Source organism: Ammodytes marinus, assembly GCF_949987685.1.
Source record: "Ammodytes marinus genome assembly, chromosome: 22".
Classification (NCBI taxonomy): Eukaryota; Metazoa; Chordata; class Actinopteri; order Uranoscopiformes; family Ammodytidae; genus Ammodytes; species Ammodytes marinus.
Genome location: NC_137226.1, coordinates 18,841,988 through 18,862,900, shown reverse-complemented (window position 1 = coordinate 18,862,900; position 20,913 = coordinate 18,841,988). Strand labels below are relative to the sequence as shown.

At 44.7% G+C, this 20,913-nt stretch overlaps 1 protein-coding gene across 1 annotated transcript in view; it reads right to left on the bottom strand.

The window, feature by feature from the left end:
* Positions 1–726: 726 nt before the first annotated feature.
* The window catches only part of arid2 (AT-rich interactive domain 2), a 33,550-nt gene continuing 13,363 nt past the window's right edge, over positions 727–20,913 (bottom strand). Inside the window, exons 5-21 of the mRNA XM_080051348.1 lie at positions 15,184–15,402; positions 14,613–14,680; positions 12,558–12,627; positions 11,741–11,988; positions 10,226–10,322; positions 9,918–10,127; positions 9,371–9,535; positions 8,136–8,214; positions 7,883–8,017; positions 7,108–7,310; positions 4,487–6,702; positions 2,688–2,842; positions 2,447–2,585; positions 2,202–2,287; positions 1,899–2,025; positions 1,386–1,477; positions 727–1,225 (exon numbers count right to left, since the gene is read on the bottom strand). Coding sequence (XP_079907474.1) covers positions 1,114–1,225; positions 1,386–1,477; positions 1,899–2,025; positions 2,202–2,287; positions 2,447–2,585; positions 2,688–2,842; positions 4,487–6,702; positions 7,108–7,310; positions 7,883–8,017; positions 8,136–8,214; positions 9,371–9,535; positions 9,918–10,127; positions 10,226–10,322; positions 11,741–11,988; positions 12,558–12,627; positions 14,613–14,680; positions 15,184–15,402 — 4,421 coding nt within the window. The 3' untranslated portion in view covers positions 727–1,113. The remainder of the gene's footprint in view (positions 1,226–1,385; positions 1,478–1,898; positions 2,026–2,201; positions 2,288–2,446; positions 2,586–2,687; positions 2,843–4,486; positions 6,703–7,107; positions 7,311–7,882; positions 8,018–8,135; positions 8,215–9,370; positions 9,536–9,917; positions 10,128–10,225; positions 10,323–11,740; positions 11,989–12,557; positions 12,628–14,612; positions 14,681–15,183; positions 15,403–20,913) is intronic.

The following is a 20,913-nucleotide window of genomic DNA, read 5'->3' as shown; positions in this document are numbered from 1 at the left end:
TTACAAATACAAAAAAATTTTGGTACGCGCACTGTGCCCGTACAATGACAAAACGCTTACAGTGGATATATGTTACTTGTGTGTGCGTGTTGAGGGGGGGAGGTTGTGTGAGGGAAGAGGAAGGGAAGAGAATACCTTCAATATTTTTTTTCTTCTACAAAATGACATGAGATATATTATTCCATACTCTTTCAGCCAGCAAAATGAGTTCTACAAGGTATTATAATACAAAAAATGTCACAGTTCCACAAAAAACTGTTTTTCCCCCCTCCCTAAGCTTTACAGCATCAGTACCTTTGCAGAATTATTTACAGGTTTTTAAGTACATTCATCCACTGCTGAGTATAGAATCACATTAGATACAAGTGACCAGGGATCATAAAAAAAGCAAAGGAACAGAACAAACAAAAACATACTACTTTTATTCAATCCTACCAAAGTAATGCTTCTATTACTCCACAGAGCAAGTTCTCCAGTGGCTGCATCGGCATGAAAGAGGATCTTCTTTATATATATTCACAACATATTTACAAGATTCTTTTTCATTAATTGTAAATGGTATTCATTTCAATAATAAATAAGTGAAAATATATTGACTCAAGTAAGAAAACCAAGCTACCAAGTTTCTAAAGAAAAGAAATAAAAATCTCCACGCCAGTTAGCCAGCCGAGTCCTCTCTCAACCCAACCTTACAATAGCCCCGCCCCTTTCCCCGCCCCCAGCCGTACTCTTCAGTCGAACGCCACTCACTCCAACGCACATCAGTTCACCGGACCAAGAGGAGAATTAAAAGAAAAACACAAAACATGTGCTCGTGTTTGGGGGTTTCATCGGTAGAGTCCCTCGGGGAAGCAGTCTTAAAAGAGCCCCCCCTGGTGGGCAGCTGGTGGAAGACCCCGTGGCAGTTTGTTTTTTTGTCTTTTGTTTGTGTGTGGATGGATGGGGGAAGGCGAGGGTTTTGAACACAGGTTGGCGAGGAAGGAGGTGCGGGATGAGAGGTGGTTGAGGTTGCCAGGCCTCCGCTTCCCCCCTGCAGATGGGCTCCGGCTCACCCGTGGCTTCCTCCTCTCGTCTCAGTAGAGAGGGGGAGGGGGGGGGCGTGTCCTTTTGGCCTTAAGCCTGGAGCGAGCGCGTCAGTTCGTAAAGGCATTTGGCGAGCGTGGTGGACACCTCCATGTTACTTAGCGCGAGCACAGAGAGGTGCGTCTCATGCCTCTTTACCAACCTGTAGGATGAGGGCAGACAGAAACACATCACTTAGTCAGAGTGTTCTTCTACAAAGAAACGTTAAAACATTGGTCTGGTCACAAGGCAAAGTTACAGGTCATATAAAAAAACATCAAGTGCAGTGAACACCCCTGCCTCAAAGCCAGCAGGATACTTACATTCGACCGCAGTCAGAGTGCTTGGCGATGTTCTTTAACGTTAAGGCAGCCGTTAGTCGTATGTGTTTGGTCACTGGTCCCTCTTTCTCGTCCTAGGAAACAAGGAACAAATTCACTTTTAGATGATAGAGGTAATTACAAATTCTGAATCTTATTTTTTTTCTCTGGTTATAGTGTTCTTACAGATATAGTACATCACTGTCCAACAAGTATCCTTTACAGTAACAAATGCCAATGGGTGTTATTGCATGAACAGTCTAATGGGGCCAACTTTCATTCATGTGCAGTTTCCAACCTAATGTATTCATGGAAACGACCAAATTATCCCCTACAGCACAGTCAGTCAATACAACGTTGAACCATGACGTGGAGGAAGCGTTGGATTTTAAAGCTCAAGAGATGCATATGTCAATCTTGGTTAATCAGAAGCTTTATAAGTCATACAAATGTGCTGTGTGAAAGTTTGAAGGGGAAATCAGGGGAAGGGAACGCGGTCAGGCTTGATGTACTCACAGTGAAGTCCCTGAAGACCAGGTTTCGAGAGCCTCTGCGTAGGGCCATGAGAGCTGCACTCGGATGATTCACGATTGCCTTCGGTGCTCGCGGTGCCGGAGAGCTGCTGCCTGCTGCCGGCGGAGTCCTTCACAACACATCAAGCAGACACACAGCACGTCAGTGTCATTTGTCAAACCCCAGCATCAGTACACGGTTGGTGGTGGACTATAATCAACCAGTCAATGCTAAAGAGAAATGAATCAAGGGCTAGTTTCAAAAATCTGTCATGCATCAAGATTAATAGAGAAAAGGTGTATGTACTGGGAAGAGGTCTGATTGGGACTCAGCGCCTGCTTTTCCTCTAGCTTGAGTCCAGCCAGCAAAGCGTCTCGAGAACAGTGCTTATCCTGGAAAAGAAATAACACACACACATTTGATCAATCTTGAACGGGAAATCTTAGTTACAATTTCATGTTGATGCCTAAATACCTAATAAAGTGTAATAACAAAAACACTTGTCAGGTATTAGGAAACCAGTGTTACAAAGGAAGAGGAGGGAGCCTCACCTGTAGATGCGTGACGAAGGACAGTCTCTGCCGGGGGAAAGGTTCACATCCCTCCCACTGACAGTGGCCTCCATACACACCCTTTCCGCCATGTTGTGTCGCTGCGTGGTAAAACACCTGAGACGGCGTTTCAAACCACCTACACAAGCAGACAGGAACACGTCAGCAGAAGCTCGACAGCAGCTGAGCTAAGGCTTGTTATGTTATGAGAGAGACAGTCAAGTCATTCTCCGACACGTACCGTTTACAGGACTGCCACAGACACTTGAAGTTCTGCCCTGCTTTCCTGCTTTGCTCCGGCGGTGCTGCGGCGCTTTGCTGTGCTGGGAGCTGCGGGCTGTGGTTCCCGGCTGGTGCATGCTGGGAAAGCGGGGGAGGGGACGGGGTTCCGGTAGGCTGTGGAGGAGTTGGGACAAGTCAAATAAATATAACTCGATAGAAAATAAATAGAGACACAATCAAGGGATGAACCTCAGACCATTAAAAACGGCATTTACTTTTACTGACAGGCTGTTACCGAGTCAAAGAGTTGAGAGTGTGATATATTACAACACCTTCCAACTATTCATGTGACCAATGACATCAGTATTGGCATGCTAATGCTTATTGGAATGACCACGACAGGACAGCATCTTGTTGTTCACACTTCAAACAGTTTAGTGCGAAAACCAGTGATGAAGAGGAACAGACTCTTCCACAATTTGTTACACTCACTGGTGCTAGCAAAATAAAAACATACTTACACAGAATTATTAAAAAGGAGTGATGTGGATTTCTTATACATTCCTAAATCTTATTGTTGGCTGAGATGTAACCCCGGCCGGTCTATTGGCAGAAGTTGTTCTCTCAGCAGCTTTGCTATAGGAGGTGGGTATCGGTGAGAACCACATGGTCTTAACTGGTTCCACCTTCTTAACCTCCAAACATCAAACTCATCATCACACCTCAACCAGTCAGAGTAACACAGCAGAAAAGTTATGTGCATATTTGTTGAGTGGAATTTTGTGGGATATTTCTTTTTTAAAACAGATGGCTTACTCATCCGTTTTTGCTCTGAAAATCTTGATTTGCAGGATGTATGATTCAATTTAAAATCCTATTCTTAAGTGGAAGTTAATGACAATTACATGCAGCGTCTAATCAAACACTTTTATTATCAATAAGTGATATGAAACTTTTTATCTCCATGACATGACCACGAGTGGCACTCTAAGGCAGTGTTTAGAGGAGTAACACGTGTTCCACCAACATGTACACACTTATGTTTGATGTGGGCTGTACCTTTAATGTCATGTTTTAGCCATGATGATTATTTTTGAGACTTTTTAAGCACCTCACAAATTAAAATCTTTGGATTGCCATACTGAAAAATTAACGTGTTCCTTTTATATTTGCTCAGTGCTAAAATGCCAATTGACTGCCAATGGCCTTGCCTGACTTTTGTTGAGATATTCTTGAAAAACTGTCACAGCAATGTTGATGTAAACATTTTAAAAATCACATAAGTTTAGTTGGTTAAAAACAGGCGTAACACTTTTTTCCCCCCTCCACTAAAAAATTAACAAAGTGTAGTTGCGTACACCAGCCATCATGAAAAACAAAAAAATATAGATATTTATGTGCAGAAAATAACATAATTGAACTGCCATAACTCATAATGGCTGGCTGGCAAAATGGCAACATTCACCTCCAGAAGAGGCATTCTGAAATGTGCAGATAAATTAATTAAAATTTGGAATAAAGAATGTAAAATAGAAAAAGAAAAGAATAAGTTTAAAAGCTTATGCATGTGTTTTTCCACCAACATGTCTTCTAAACTGTGAAGGGAACAATGAATGTGCATAAATGAGTCCGTTTTACTTCTAACCAAAATACTTAGTCAAACACACAAGTAGACAAAGACCACTTATATACTCACCCCACTGTGACAGACATGCTTGGCATATTTTGTGGCAGACTGAACCTTAGGTCACACTATTAGAAGACACTGTGTATAAAAGTGCCTTATTGCAAGACTAAGCATACAACACAATGACTCACCGTAGAGCCAGCTGCCTGTGTGGGTAAGCAGTTCCTCTGCTGAGTGGCGTTCTCTATTGCTACTTTGGCTACTGTGCTTGGGTCTGTTCCTGCTGGCACTGCCACCATGGTGGAGCTGCTGCCGGCGTTGTTGGGGTCGCTGATGGTGATGATGCGTACTCCCACTTTGTTAGGGATCCCCGAGGACGCTGCACTGCGGTCCTCGCTCTCAGCCGGTCTCTTCAGACCACGAGGCTCAGACGCTAGGCCGTTAGCAGCAGAGGCAGCGGGACTCTGGGAGGTAAGAGTAACAGTGGAGAGGAGCGGGGAGTTAGGGAGCAGTTGCTGTCTTAGCACCGGCACCGCGTGGGCCAGCCCCAAAGGTCCATTGGTTAATTCCGAGGGCGGCCTGTTGCCCGCCGCCTGGGGTCCGTTGACCAGGCGCTGCTCGGCCTGCTGGGCTTTGGCAGGGTCCTGCTGGGGGGAAGAGAGGTCTGACCCGTGACTCTTCTCAGCGGGGCCCACCGCCCCGTTCCCCAAGTACTGTTTGGAAGCAATGTGATTTGGAATGTTTTTGTTAAAGGTGCCGTCGCCCCGATCAAAGTCACACACCCCGTTGACCAGAGTCTTTTTTGGGTCTGGGTTGCCCTCGAGGCCGGGGGAGAGGGCCTGCTTCCCATTGGCAGGGTGGCTCTCCGTGGCCGGGCCGTTGAGCACCCCCTGGCTGTTCCCTGAGTGGTATGGAGGTAGATTAGACTCCATGCACTTCCGACCGTTTAGCAGCTTGGCTCCTGCCGCTACGCCGCCGTTACTGGTTTTGCTGTTTGAGTCTCCGTCTCCCATGGAAGAGTTCTCCATCACTTCGATCTTCCTCTCGTGGACATGCAGCCCCGTGGCGTCCTTGGCTTCCTCCTCTTTCTGACAAATGATCTTGTCTCCTCTGAGGGGAGCTGGCGGCGGTGGTGGTGTGGCTGGGGCGTGGTGGGGCACTGTTCCAGTAGAGAACAGAGGAGGGGGAACTCCTGGAGCCACTGCGCCCTGACTCGCGGCCACAGCAGCGGTAGAGGTGGTAAAGCCAGTGTTGGGGACCACGGTGAATGTGACTTGTCCGGCCGTCGCGGGGCCCTGGATGAGGGTAGCAGCCCCTGAGCTACTAGTGGAAATGAGCTGGCCTGGTAGGATCTGGACCGTCTGGAGGGCCGGGCCTCCTGCTGCTGAGGGCTGACCTTGGACCAGCTGGACGTTGAGCTGCTGGGGCTGGGGAGAGGGATTCTGGGTGCTGTAGTTCGTCTGGTAGATGACCTGTGGACTGGGGGATAGCGTGCTGTTGGGAAGGGGCACCTGTGGAGCAGGCAGGATGAGCTTTCCTCCCGGAGTGGAAGGCCCTCGCTTTGGAAGCAGTAGCTGTTTGATCAAGCTGGACTCGGTGGAAGTAGGTTGAGAGGGAGGGGCTTGGGAAATGATTTGGAGCTGTTGATGTTGCTGCTGCCGTTTCATGGCCAGTGCGTGGCTGACAGTTTGACTGGAATGGGCCTGGGTGTTGGAGTGGGGGGCAGGAGGCGGGCAGGAAGAAGCTCCGGCCTGCCCTGCTATCTGGATAGTCTGGGCACCGGGGTTGGTGAGAACGATCTGGTGTATGGCGGGGTTATAGGACTGGCTCTGCTGGGGGTTGGGACTGAGCATCACCACACTCTGCTGCTGAGGCTGGGCCTGCTGGTTGGGCGTGGCTATCGTGGCTGCCGGTTTGGGGGCGATATTCTGAAATGAGACGCGAGAGCCCTGGGTATTGGGCACAGTCCCAATATTCAGCGCCTGACCAACCCCAACCTGGATGGAAGAAGCTGTCGATGGAGGTTCACCCTGGGGAGAGGTTTGAGACAGGCCTGGGTGCTGGGCGATGGGAGGGCACACGCCTTGTACCCTGGCGGTGAGTATGTGGCCCTGTGGTACTACCTGCTGGAATAGCGTGACAGGTGTCCCCATGGGCAGCATGGGGGAGTGTTGCTGCTGTTGCTGGGCTGAAGGGCCCTGGGGGCTGAGGTTCTGGATGGCCAGTGCAGACGTGGGAATCTGGACCACTGGACCAGGTCGGACCTGTTGCTGCTGCACTGCTGCTGCTGCTAGAGGGTTTGGTGCTAACTGAGGAGACACCTGCTGGGGAGCCGGGTGACGGGAAACAGTCGAGTGGCCTGCATTGACCATCTGGGATCCAAGAGCCAGATGCCCGGGAGGTAAGCCTGGTCACACATGAACACACAAATGAAAAATGTTAAGGTCCGAGATGAAGTCTTTTTAATCTTCTACATACAGTAGCCTTTATGGACGTGCAGAGCCGACTGCTTTGTATGATATTGTATTTCTAAAGGTGAACTATGCCGTTTCAGGGAAGGGGGTTTGTTTACATTTGCAGAGCCTTCAATGAGCATTCATCGAGCATTTTAAAAATGACAACATATTTTAAAGAGTCAGCATCTTAGGGGACGAAACAAAACTCATGCATGTGACTTAATGTAATGTAAGCTCTATCCCATTTATTTATAGTTGTAGGTGAAATATTCAACTTTGTAGCTTGTAGTTACTTTGAGAGAGTGAAGTAGAAGGTGAATGACAGAAGGTGAATGTGATTCATTCAACAGCCGTACCTGGAAGAGTGGCCTGAGGGTCTCCAGGAGCTTCGTGGCGGGCTGGTGGAAGAGTCTGAGCTGCTGCCTGGTTCTGCTGCTGGTAGTACAGCTGGATGGGCAGAGGGATGGCCCTCCGCCTCAGCCCCACCAGGAGGATGTGAACCTGACCGTTAGTCTTGGTCTCTTCTTGCCGCCGCATCGTGTGGTTGGGAAACACAGTCCTGTGGGGGGCACGAGGACAAAGCGGATCATCACAAAGTGAAACAAAAATTGCTCAGTTTAAACGCTAACGATAAAAAAATTATTTACATTTTAACGGTAGCATTTTTGGCATTCTCGGTGAGTTAACTAGTTTGCCAGCTCTGCTATGCTCGTCTAGCATACTGACCCCGGACACACTTTCATCCGTGAAAATGCTGTTTCATTCATACTGAAAACAAAGGTCCGCGACAGTCCTGCAGCCATTATATACTAGAGCAGCGTTCCTCAATCCTCTACTGTCCTCTTGTCCTGCACATTTTAGAGCTCTCCCTGCCCCACAGCTGACTCAAATGATCAGCTCGTTAGCAAGCAGCTTCAGGTGTTTTTAACGAGTTGATGATTTCAATCAGCTGCTGGAGCAGGATGACAGCCTACTCTATGATTTTTCTTATTTTGTTTACACTTGTGTTTCCAATTGACTGGTGAAGTCATCGTTACATTTATATTGTAAATAAGTTATTTATAATATAACAGCACTGTGTGCGGGTGGGACATTAAAGCATGAGACCAGAGGGAGGTAAACGGGGCTCACCGCAGACATTTGAGGAAGCCGGTGGAGTTCAAGATGTTGCTTCGTCCCATTTTACTGCACGTGGACAGGTACTCTGAATACACCTCTGACCGAGACACTGTGCCCTCGGGGTTTGTCTCAAAGTGTGCGTTGAGCCTGTTGGAGAAACAAACCAGACACAGTGGTTACTACAGTACTCACACAGTGAATATGCTGACATGACCTACAGACATGAGGGTAGTTTGACGTTGTGTAAAAGATGAATTATCCTTACCACTGCAGTATAAACTTTTCCCCGTCGAGTTCAACGATACCAGGTGGTGGTTGAGCCGATTGAACTGGGACCCTTGTTACTGAAGAGACACAGAAAGAGAAAACAAGGTCAACACTGCTGTCCAATTGATTTAATGCTGAAAACACTGCACTGCACAGCAAAACAACATGGTGAGTTTGTCCATTAGGTCAATACACTTTTTAGTGTAGCAGTTTAATCCCCAGGCTGTCCACTAGATGGCAGCAAACTAATAACGATGCAGCCCAGTGGAGCACACAGACAACACAGGAAAGACACTTAAAAAGATATGTGTGTTTATATTTTCCACTAGGGGTCACCTGTTAGTTCACACACTCATGAGGTATGACATGTTTGGAAGGCAGCTTTTACATATTGGTTTAATTATGTTGCTTTAATGTCTAACAATGATGTTAGCGTAGCAAAAAAACAAGACAATTTAAAACCGTACAGAGATCTTAAAATAATCAGTTTTGAATCAGCTCCTATACATGTCATTAATAACTTAAATGCTGAAATGTTTTTTTCCTTCTTTTCTTTACTTTAAATCACACATATATTCTACAGTAAACATTTTATAACTGAAAACTGCAAATTGTCACAGGAATATGTTCCAAACATTGGGATGCTGCTTGACTCTTGCCGTCAATTAATAAGCTAATTAGAATTTAGAGATCTTAAAATTGCAACAAAAAAAAAATTGTTTAGCAACATACGCAATGTGTTTTCTCATAATAAATATCCAAAGCAAATTCTTCTATTTTTGATTGAGATTTTTAAAACCTCATCAGGCTCAAACACGGAAGGGATTCCTCCCGGGGCTTCAACCTCCACTCTGTATTAAATGATTCACCAACTGTCTCGCATTAATTATTTGTTGCACGTCACCTTGTGGTCATTTTAATTGCATAGAACTCTGGGCTTCTCTGAGCAAATGCATGATGATAAACAAAGCTGTTCATGTTTTACATTCCCAGTGCACCAGAATGGATTGGGAAGAAAAAAAGCTGTAGCACTCTTTTCATCATCTGAACCCTTCTAGTTATTCTACTCAGTCAACTTATTGAACATATTAAGTACAACTTCCTCTTTTTCCTAGAAGGAGGCCAAGTGTGTAAACTGTTAAAAGGTTGAAAAAAATGCGTGAGGTTTCTCCCAACTCGCTGTGTGTGCTGTGTGATACATCATGGTTGTTGAGGCGATGGAGGGACACTCACCGGGTGCTGGCGCTCCCTGCGTGGCTGCAGGCACCTGCTCCACCAGCTGCGGTCGAACCTCTGCGGCCTGCTCGGCGTTGGCCTGGTGCTCGATCAACCGCACCGCTGTCAGGGCGTCAGGGCCAAACGTGTGGAGGTCCACAGACACCAACCGCACTAACAAGTCTGAGAGAGAGAGAGAGAAAACAAGAGTAAGCAAAGAGGAGCCTGCTCTAAACAAGCAATTACTTTTCTGCCATTTAGCAGATGAAAGAAATGTTTCATTCCTACAGGGAGTACAAAATCCAAACCAGACCCTTAAGGAGTTCAAGTGTAGAAGAAAAGAAACATTGTCATCAGAGCCACTTGTTGTGAATGGAAAGACTAGCGTGATAAAACTTGGCCGGGAGACATGTTAGCACAACTCTACTAAGCCCACGTGACATCTGATTTTCAAGCCCTGGATTCACTTATTAAGCAAGAGTGAACCAACATTGAAAAGTGAAGGCAAGTAAACAAGCCAATGGTACGGCTTGAATAAGACCATGTGACAGTGGAGGGTGTGTACCTATGCTGTGGTCGACGGTGGCGATCTTGGTGCAGGGGATCTCTCCCAGCTGGGCCAGCAGGTAGAGCACCTCCAGAGAGGCCATGAGGAGCATGAGGTCGGGCAGGGTGAGGAGCATGATCACCTCCCTGTACGAGTCCTGGTCCACGTACTCACAGATCAGCACGCCGTTGTCCTCCGCCTTGCTGAGGTTGCCCAGGATTTCCATGGCTACAAGAGACACAGACAAACACATCTTTATCTTAGGATGCTCCATACAGCATGCTGACACCATGAGGTAACACACAAGGGAAAGCTAAGGTACCCACCTCTCATTTTGAGAAACCTGTCCCTGGACATCAAGCATTTGGTGATGGTGTGAAAGATCAGATGAGTCGTCCGAAAGTCAACGGGATCCAGCTGGAGCTACAAGGAAGAAACACAAGACTTAATCTACCATCCAGCAGGTCAGCCGGCAACATTCATATGAATACTAGTTTTAAATAATACTTTAATAACAGCACTGAAAGAAAAAAACATGGCTTGTTTCTTATTGAAAACGCAGCAGTTTGGCCCAAAAGACTAAACACAGTCATCCCACTATGACATTAATGATTTGTGTTCTTGGTCACAACATAAAAGCAACCAGAAAAAGATGCTCCACTATTATTTATATAATTTACATTAACAGATAATACAAGGCTTTGCAGTATCATATCTGCAGAATGTGTAAAGTGCCCTAAACCCAGCCATCCAATTAATGGCATCAAAGGCTTCACAGATTCTATCAGGGACCCTATGCATACAGTTTCTAAAAATAGATGTGGGCTCATCTACATGCGCCTCATACCAATAAATGGGATATTAAAACTGAAGCGAGCCCATGTAATGTATTCACTGGGACTTAAAAGTCAGCTACTATTTCACCATAATTCGCAAATGCTGAATATATAAGACCTTTATTTCAACGCTGGACTGGAAGGTTTGTATTCAATGATGCTAGAAAATGATGACACTTCACCTTGGCCAAATGAATATGCAAAAATGATGCTGTAAAACAGACTGCTGAGAAGGGACACAGCACACCATCTGGCAGAGATTGTCCTCACTGCTGAGGAAACCCTGAGCTACAGCTACAGCCGATTGTGTTTGGAAACTTAGCGCCGCTCAGACCCTAATGACCCTAGTGGAAATGTCAGTTTTTGAGTAGGGACTAATTATTCTATCATCGATTCCTCTGATTTAGGAAGATAATGATAGGCTTGTTAGCTAGCTAACCGTGGTACATGTTCAGCCATTCAGAACACTGTTGTTGTTGTTGTCGTCAACACCTGTGTACTGCATACATCCTAACATATGGAGTAAAAGCTAGGAGTTAGACATGCTACCTGTATTTTCATAGTGATACATCTTTCACTACATCAATAGCCTTGGCGCTTATACCACATCCTAATGCACACCCACTTTAACATGTGGAGAAAGCTGAAGATTGAAAGACCTGCCGTGCCTTGTCACTGTTGCCATGGACACACTGGCGGGGTTTGGTGATCAATTCAGACCACTGTGCAGAACAAAGTGTTATTGTATTTGTCTTGGCCTTTCTTGAGCTCCGTATCAACTATTTTGATATAGAGATGGTTGCTAAAGACAAGGCAGCTCACTGTGTCATAGTAACCTGCATTTGGAAACAATCTTGCACATCAGACACCTCCCTCTTACTACATTATTGAACTGACCTTAATCCATCTCATCGCATTTTAACGTTTTAAGTCATGCTGGCTTTATTTGGCTAGATGTTTTGGCATTGAGAAACAGGTTTGCCCCTAACAGTAACATCGACGCACCTCAGCAGCCACGTTGCCCAGCGTGTCCAGCCCGAGCTGTCGGAGTGAGATGAGGTTACAGTGGGCAGAGAGCAGGAGGAAGCGCAGGCACGTTCGGTTGGCCGCCAGCAGCTTGACGTTGGCCTCCTCGAAGGAGAGGTTCCGCAGGATAACGGCCACCTGCAGCACCCGCTGCGCCTCCATGTCTTTGATGCCGGCGTTCCGCGGCGGGTGGAAGAGGCTCGGCCAGCGCTCCTCACACGACGTACCTGCAAAGAGAACAGAGCAGGGAGCAGGTTAGAGAAAACATGCCAGGGAGGGTTTATTTCTATATCTTTGCAGCAAATGACTGCCATCTTTCAGCATTTAAAGGTATTCCTCAGTTAACTCTCTTACTCGCTCGCAATTGTTAAAAATATTATTTTATAAGTTATTTGGCCCAAAAAAATTAATGTTTGACACCATAACAAACACATATCACTAATAACCAATAACACCGATATCGAACTGTAGTGAACTGTGGCCATGCATAAAATACCATATGAAATAAGTACATGTATTTTTTACCCATGTTGTGCACCTAATGGTTAAGAGTCTTTTGCAAAGGGGAATGTGAAATACTCGCTGTATGCAAGGTTGGATCTTCTAGCACCAAGGAGGAGGGGCACTGTATTTCTCACTCAGGTATTACACAAGAAACACTGAAGTCATGGTAAACAGAGTCTGCACACTTGAGCATGTCACAGCATTTAGTGTGTCAACAAATGTACTGTGGGAACATACAGGAAGGTGCCCCTTTATTACCTTCTGTGGCCTAGAGCTCAGAAAGTGTGTTTACCTTGTGCTGGGCTGTTCTTGTCCCAGATCAGCTCCCTGACTTCAGTGTCCTCCACCACCTCTTTCCAGAACTGCAGAAGAAGAAGAACAGCGGCTGTTAGCGGTGCATTTGGAAGGACACGGATAATTCAAATCATAAATTAAGCAGTGACTACATGGCAGGGAGGGACTAAGTAAGATTGATTTACCTGCAGTCAGATGAACACTTTAAAACTACAGATGGTCTTTTTTTTATTTCAAAAATTCTTCTTCCTTGTCAAAACCTAGCACCTTAATTTTGCACAATGTAACTCAAGCGCTGACAGTTTGGCAGGGATTCAAATGCCACTTGTGGCTAATGTTGCCTCAAGCCTTTAGCCTGAAGCAGAGAGGATGAGTGTGCCACGGAGAACATTTATCTCACCTCTTCTTAACTCCACACCCCCAGGTCTGTGTCTGTACCAAACTTGTAGTTAACCTAGTCTCAAGTGACATCACCTCAGGCAATTTATGAGATTTCGTACAGCTCCTTCTGGAGCCACAGAAGGCTACATACAACTCCTACCATGTGCACTAGCACTCCACAAGACCTGTTAACAGACTCTAATGTGTAGCAATGGGTGCCCTTTTATCTGGTAGTATTGCCACAACATGGTTACAAATTCTTCAACACCTTTTGGCCATAATAATGAAATCTTGTACTATGTTAAGACAATAATGCACTAAAGCATTTTTTAATTAAATGAACACTTCTGAACTTCTATAGGCTGTCTACGACGTATGACCCCTCTTATGGACTTATAGCCACAATAATCCATTTATGAATCAGGATAAACTTAAGGGTGTATTCACACATGCCGTGTTTAGTTCGGTTGAAACGAACTCAGATGCACTTCTGCCTTCGGTGCGCATCTTTCAGGCAGGTGTGAATACAGCAATCACACTCGGGTGCGGACCAAACAAACGCTCCGAGACCCAGCTGAAGAGGTAGTCTCGATGCGTTTCCAAACGCACTCTGCTGCAGTTCGTTTGTGGTGTGAATTTGTTCGGACTCGATCCGACCCAAATGCAGGAGGCACTGTGCCTTTTCTTTCTTTTCTTTTTTAATAAATAGCCGTCAGCTTCACATTATGGGAAAGTGTTGTTGTCACCATTATTAGGAAGATTAGTTGTGGTTTGACCGGGAGCCCAGAACAATATAAATGCTGAATGTGTTCAGCGATCAGATGAAGGAGAGGGGAGCGTCTCTCGCACAGTGCCAACAGGTTCACGCTGCGCAAGAAGTGTGTGTTTTTATTTTGCTTCCCATGTACGGGACCGTCAATACTATCCCCGTGTCAGTTTGGAGCTGAACTGCGCCGACCCAGCTGATACACAGCTTAATCAGCTGAGTGTCAGCTTGAGCCTATTCTTCTCGCGTGACGCGCATCCAGCACCAAAAATACAGTAAAAATGATGTTTCACATCGTAGGCTACAAGCCACATAACGTGGCATTGACATAAGGCTACACATTATGACCATATGAAACAACAATAATTTGATGTTTTTCCACTTTATTTATAGGTTAGATGTAGGCCCTTTTATTATTTTTAGCCCCATATTATATCAATGATATATATTTCGCAGTTTAAACTTCGTGCTTCCTGTTTCTCTCCACCCCAGAATGTCTGTCCAATGAATGAATGACCTCAGATCACGTGTGGTTTTGCTTCGTAATGCTGGTTCACTTGCAAAAGGGGCAATATGAAAGTGGACCACACCAAACAAAAAAAATCAAAACTCTATTTGGTCTGGACCAAAGCAAGTGCACTAGCGGACTTTCCCAGTGTGAATACACCCTAAGACTAGATTATTGTTTTTGAGTCACGACTTTCCTTTCCATAATGTTTCTTATCTTAAACAGAGTCAAAAGTGAATTAACCTCCATTCTGTTAGGAGTTAACACAGATTCTGTTGATTCTTAGTGCAAAGACGTTCTGATACATAATGGCCAAAGCAAGAGACATGACATATTTAGCAGACAATTTAAGACAGTAGACAGCACAGGTCAGACAGATTAAAACATTTGGACTTTACCCTGACAAAGTCCCGCGAGGATTTCGCCTTCCATTCCGTCCCGAAAACCGCCGAGAAGCTGCCTAGTGCTGCAAAGGCACAGAGGGGTTAGGGAGTTAGGGTTCAGTTCAGTATTCTTTCTCTCTATTCCATTGCTCTTCAATTCCACCTTGAAAAAAAAAATGTATTCAAAGGGTTGCTAGGAACCTTTGATCCTAGAACAAAGAGGTGAGAAAGGAGGCAGCCAATTGAGGAGATATCTATACAGTCTACAAAAGGTCTAACCCAGAGAATAATTATCCTTCTGTAGGGCTGAACTGTTAGAATGATTAGATTTTCTTTAATAAAGTTGGGGTTAAAAGGATTATGAGTGTAACTTCAGTTTACTTTGGGTACCTTTAAATCATACTATCATTTCTAACTCATATCTCACATACACTGGTTGTAGCAGTTTCACTAATATTCAGATATTCTACATCACTGTAATATAATGTAGCAAATCAGCTGTCTACAGTTACGTATTACAAGGTTTCTTTGCGGTTCAGCACTGGAGCTAACAAGAGCACAGTCAGAGTGAGGTTAAGGAACGTACTGTCGTCAAAGACGCCGGCGTGGGCCAGAAGCAGGGTGACCAGCTTGGGGTCCTTCTCCAGCTGCATGGCGTGCTTGCTCTCGTTGGACAGCAGAGTGCAAACGTTGACGGCAAAGTCCACCTCGTTGGGCAGGCCCGACAGGAGAGACAGCACCAGTTTGTTGTAGTCGCACGGCGGAACAAAATCCGTTGACAGTCCATAGCTTTGGCGGAGATAGTCTGGAAGAGGAGAGAAACCATGTGTCAGGTTTGCTACACACGTTACATAATGCATTCGCTCTTTGCCACAGATAATGGCATCAACACTCCTAGACATTTGTTAGGACTACTTTCCAGCAGTACAGAAACTCAATAAATGGTTGCCAAAACATGGCTGATAAGAGACTTTAAAAAGACAAAAAAAACAATATAGTTGGAAACAAAAAGGTGGAGTCAGTGATGCTGGAGAATACTTGTTGTCAATATCAGTGAAAATGGCCTCATGATCTGCTAGAAATCCAGTGTCCTAGGCTCTGTAAATGGGACCACATTGTTTACATACCAGTTTACATAGGCTGCGTGTGTACGCACGCACGCACGCACACACGCACACACGCACACACACACACACACACAGTACGGCCATGTAGCGGAGCGCGATTCACTGATTTTGACAATCACTTTCCTGAATGGCAGACTCCACCTTGAAGCCTTTAGAATATTTTCTATGGAGGAGTTACAGAGAAGAACTGAAACAACACACAGACACAGAGGAGACTGGATTTTCACAGTCACAACAACAACAACATGTAAGCATAGCAGCGGAGTAAAGAGGAAAGTCTTTGCTTGCTTTTGTGTGTTCCCTCACTATTGTAATGCTGCCTCTGAACACCTTCAGCCTCACATTTCTTTTTTCTTTAACAGAGTTGAAGCAAAGCAAATGGGCCATTAAGCCGTCTCTAGTTCAAATTAGTCTGATGAGCCGTGTCTTGTATCGACTCAGGAACATGACGATCCTTCTTTTAACTGCTTGTTTCTGACTCAACCTCCATGATGTTTCTTTTAAATAATTCAAAAGACCTTTAATCCCAAATAGTGGAAGTGTCTGTGTGTGTGTGTTGAGAGAATCATGGCCTGAATGTTTTTCCAGCAGCTGAATGACAGATAATCCGCTCTGTGAGAAGTGTAATCATTTTCTTGACAAAAGACCCAAGTTCCCTCCCATCCAACCGTTTGATTTTCTGCTCTCAACCATATTGTGTGAATAGGTGTCATTTCTCTCCCCACATTGTGGACATTTCAATTTGGTGCAGGATCTTTGTAGACTGCTGCCTGTGGAAACCAATCATAAAGCAGACAGGAGTCCTGCTGATTGAATTTGATTTCCATGCTGAAAAGGTTTGTGCAGGCAAATGGAATTCGGCAGAGAGAGAGAGAGAGTAGCTATACACAGCGGCAACAGCTCTGTTCAAAACCTGCCTAGCACTGCACGGTACGGCACGGGACAGAGGGCCAGAGGATGCACCACATCCTATTTGGCAGACTTTTTGAGCAGAGTGAATTTAAAGTGTGTGCCGCATGCCAACGACCAAAATGCAATGGGGAAGACCAAGGCTTAGTGAGAGATTTCCACACCAACTGTCAAATAATCGACCGTCACTGCGGCGGCCAAGCCAACATAGCACACTTTCAGCCTGGCTGTCTCACTACATTTCAGTTCAATAATAAGTTAGAGCCTGGGATACAGACAGAGTTCAGCCAGTAACACAGCTAGACAAACACAGCAATCTTGTTAGCGAAGCGGTTTATCCCTATACAGCAGAAACTGGGCCACATTAGCATTCCTTTGAAGTTGTGTGTCTGAACGAAAGTACAATATGCACTCTCCTCTAGCTCGGACCTTGTTCTCCACCAATGCCCGAGGTAAACATCTGGCTCTTTAGCTGCTAACCGCTCCATTCACATCCACAACCAACAGTGGATTCCACTGTACAGATATATGATCAACAATGCCATATGTTCCCCCCTGCCTTTTCATATTTGAAGATTTGACCCTGCTCTTAGTCAGTAAAGTGAATCTCCTCAGGTTATGGAATGTGTAATAGCTTGTTTTATTCAACCGTTTTCTGACATTTTATATAGACAGCTGTCTGCTGATCACAACATTATCATGAACCAAAACAGTAAGGCCAAGGCACCAGACGCCCTTCGTCACAAGTGTGAATCCACAATTGATTACCATCGGCTGTCACTGAGGCTCATAAAGCTTTTGGTGCGAGTACAGGGTTACAAGTATTGCAAATGTCAAGCTTTCTGTCCTCTTCTTCTAAAATTCCCTCACTGCAGACATGCTGTTCCCATGTGCTACGTTCCTGTGTCTGCTTCAAAATAAAAAAAGTCAACTCCTGTTTCACATGTTAAATGCTTTTAATGTGAAGCTGCAGGTGTAGGATATGTTCAGTTTGCATTAGCAGGAACTTAACTGTGCCCAACAGATAAGTGTTGTTTCAAGAAGAAAGCCAGTGTGCCAGGGATTCCGGTGACAGGAGCTCGGTACAGAAGTCCGGCCAAGAAACAACCAAGTGTCACCTTTAGTGATAACCCTATGCGCTTGCAACTACGAGCGAACCCCCTTTTAGTTATAATTCTGCATTTGAATCATTATTAATGCAAACAAACTGTGATTCTAGCCGCTTTAAGCCCTGTACAGGTGTGTTTCCCTGGGCACGTCTGCAAACAATATCAGGAGTCAAATACAGCCTGAAACGCACTAAAACAAGTTTTCAAAAAGAGCAGAACTGCAAGGTCAACTGTGGGTGAAGAACGACTGCATTCTTTCATGTGTGACTCATCTTGGGTAAAGAATGAGAAAAACTTAGAGAAGCCACAGACAGAGTTGACCACTGTGGGTCGTGTGTGTTTTCCCGCCACAGTCATGTTGTGGAGTCAATTATCTCAGCAGGCGGCGGGCTGGCTGTTAGGAAAGAGTGCTTCCTCCTTCCCTTCATCAACTACGGCTCTCAGGACAGTCAATTGCCTTCCCAGAGCAGCATAGCGGTCAACGCTTCCAACACTGTGAGGCTAATTGACGGCACCAGTTCAATGTGTGTGTGCACGCAGGGGGAGGGGGATTGACAATACCGACAAGAGGTTGGCCTTGACGGCTTGCACAAAAACATTTAGCTCCAATGTTGTGGTTACTCTGAGGTTGTCCTTTCATCATCAAAGCAGCAGCGTGCTCGGGTTTAAAAGATTATGAGCCAATGTTTAGTTGCGTGTGCGGGCAACTTCCAAGAGAGAAATAGAAAAGGAAAGGCAACACCAATTACTGCAAAAGTACCCTTCATAGCCTTGGGTTTCAAACGCAGCAGCGCTTAGCAAGGTGAAGACTGAATTAAATGAGTGACTGTGTAATGGCAGCGATGAATGTGGAGTGCAGTAAAGCAGGCTCATGAATAGTCCAATGTCTAACTGCGATGGGGGTGTTGGTAAAAGTCAAACACAATGCAGATACAGACATTCGTGCTGTGTCTACACGTTGCAGTAAATGCTTTCTTCTTTGTGTGAAAGGCGAGCATTATTGAGGAAGAACTTGGCAAGTGGCCATACGAGGAAATTAGGATGTTCAATAGCTGATGTTACAGTTCCAGAGTACCTGCGTCATGAGACCATTAATACAAATCACCATGGAGATGTGCCAAAACCACTGGGTGAACTAAATAGCAATGGACATTTAGAAAGCTTGAAGTCAGCACCAAGTTAACAGAACAGTGTGACCAGAAGGCATAATCAAGGATACAAATGAAATCGCTAACACAGTGACAGTTTTCCTCTGAGGGGAAATTGTGCACCAAAATTGCCCAATTTAGAAGTAAGGCAGCTATTTGTACTAATGTCAACTGTATGAATCAAACTGATCTAACTTTGTCTAACTGCTTAAACGAACAGTTTAACATTTTGGGAAAAACACTTACTGGATATCGTGGAAAGAGTAATATGAGGAAATTGATAGCATCTCCTTATGTCTGCATTCTAAACATGTGGCTGCAGCTCCAGCAGCCTGTTACCTTAGCTCTGTCCAGTGAGCAGCTTCACAGATCATCTGAAGAACACCTTTCATTTAGAAGTTTAATCCACACAAAACTGAAAGTGGTTAAACATTAATATTTTATTAGTTGCATTTGTTAGTTTGTGGCCTGGAAGTTTCTTCCCAAGAAAGTCTAGCACATAACCTTCTAGTATATAGAAAAATTGTCGTTTTTAGGTTTGTTTCCTACGGATAAAACACACAAAATAAAAAGTGTTAATAGGTGAGCTTTAGAGGTGATGGGAGGAGGGTTTTGTTACCTTTGGAAAGAGCTAGAGGAGCGGTTTGCCCCATCCGTTTCCAGCCTTTGTGCTAAGCTAACAGGCTGCTGGTTCCAGCGAGCGTCATGTTTAGCACACGTACAATAGAGTGGTATCAATCTTGTCATCTAACCCTTGGCAAGAAAGTGAATGAGCCAATTTCCAAAAATGTCGAACCATTCCGTTGAAATCTGCTTTTTTCCACACACGAGTTCAAGCACCTGTTCACATCAGAGCAACAAAATGCTTCCAGCTCAACAACCGCACATGAAAACCTGCCATGTTTTTATTAACACGCCACAGTGGATTTCCGAACAGATCATATGAGTGTGGCAGTTGCATAAATGAAATACATTTGTCAGGCCAAACACTGCAGCTGGTAACACTTTGGGAGACATTAAAGTAGGGCTGGGCGATATGGGCTAAAATCAATATCTCAATATTTTTTTTATTATATCTCGATATATTTCAAATCTCCTCTAGAGCACATCCTAAATGCTCAATTTAATTTATTTTTTGCATAACATCACACCAGTAATATGATTTAAATAGTCCCTGCAAAATGTGTCTGCACTAACAACATCTTGTTTATATTCTTTAGTGCTTTCTATTGGAACAATTTGAAACTTGCACATGGCAATTGATTGTATTGATTATTCCACATCCTTCCACTCCCATACAATGGATCCAGCATTATTTTATTTGGAAACAGTTTTTTCCATCTTCTGTTAATCTGTAAACTGATAACACTAATTATGACTCATTACAACCACTTACTAATTGTTTATCACCACTAACCCCCACACTTTAAATGCAGAACAGGTTTTGCTCCATAATAGTAGTCTATGTGTATAAAAGGCTCTGACATTTATAATGGTTACTGTTGCTTTAAGAGCAGTTGCTCCCAGTCTATAGTGTATAAGTTAAGTTTCGTTTTCTGCCTGTTAGTCCGAGAGAGAGATTCATGCGAGCGCTACCAGCAGGTGGCTCATCGTCCCTCTGTTACCTGCCTTATTGTTTAATTCTCCTGTATTGAGTTCATGAGAATAAAACTGGAAGACAATCAGAGGATTTAAATAAATACGGCTGAGAATAATATAGTCTAAAGAAAGCAAAGTCTCATCATCCCTTGCATTCTAACCGATGCACCATTCCTGGATGCTATTCATACCTATTGATCTAGCCCTCCTGCATTATCACTAAAACACTATGTTTTATTTGATAAAAAATACTCGCAAATGTAGCCTACTTTACATAGACTTTTAGTAAACGGTGTGCACCTCCCTTGGTGCTGACATGGACAAAAAAGGTCCATGCAATGAACGACGGCCACCATCGCCGTCATGCGTGCCCCCCTCCACCCGCTCGTTCGGCTGTCATAAGAGTACAAGAGCCCTCGTCTTT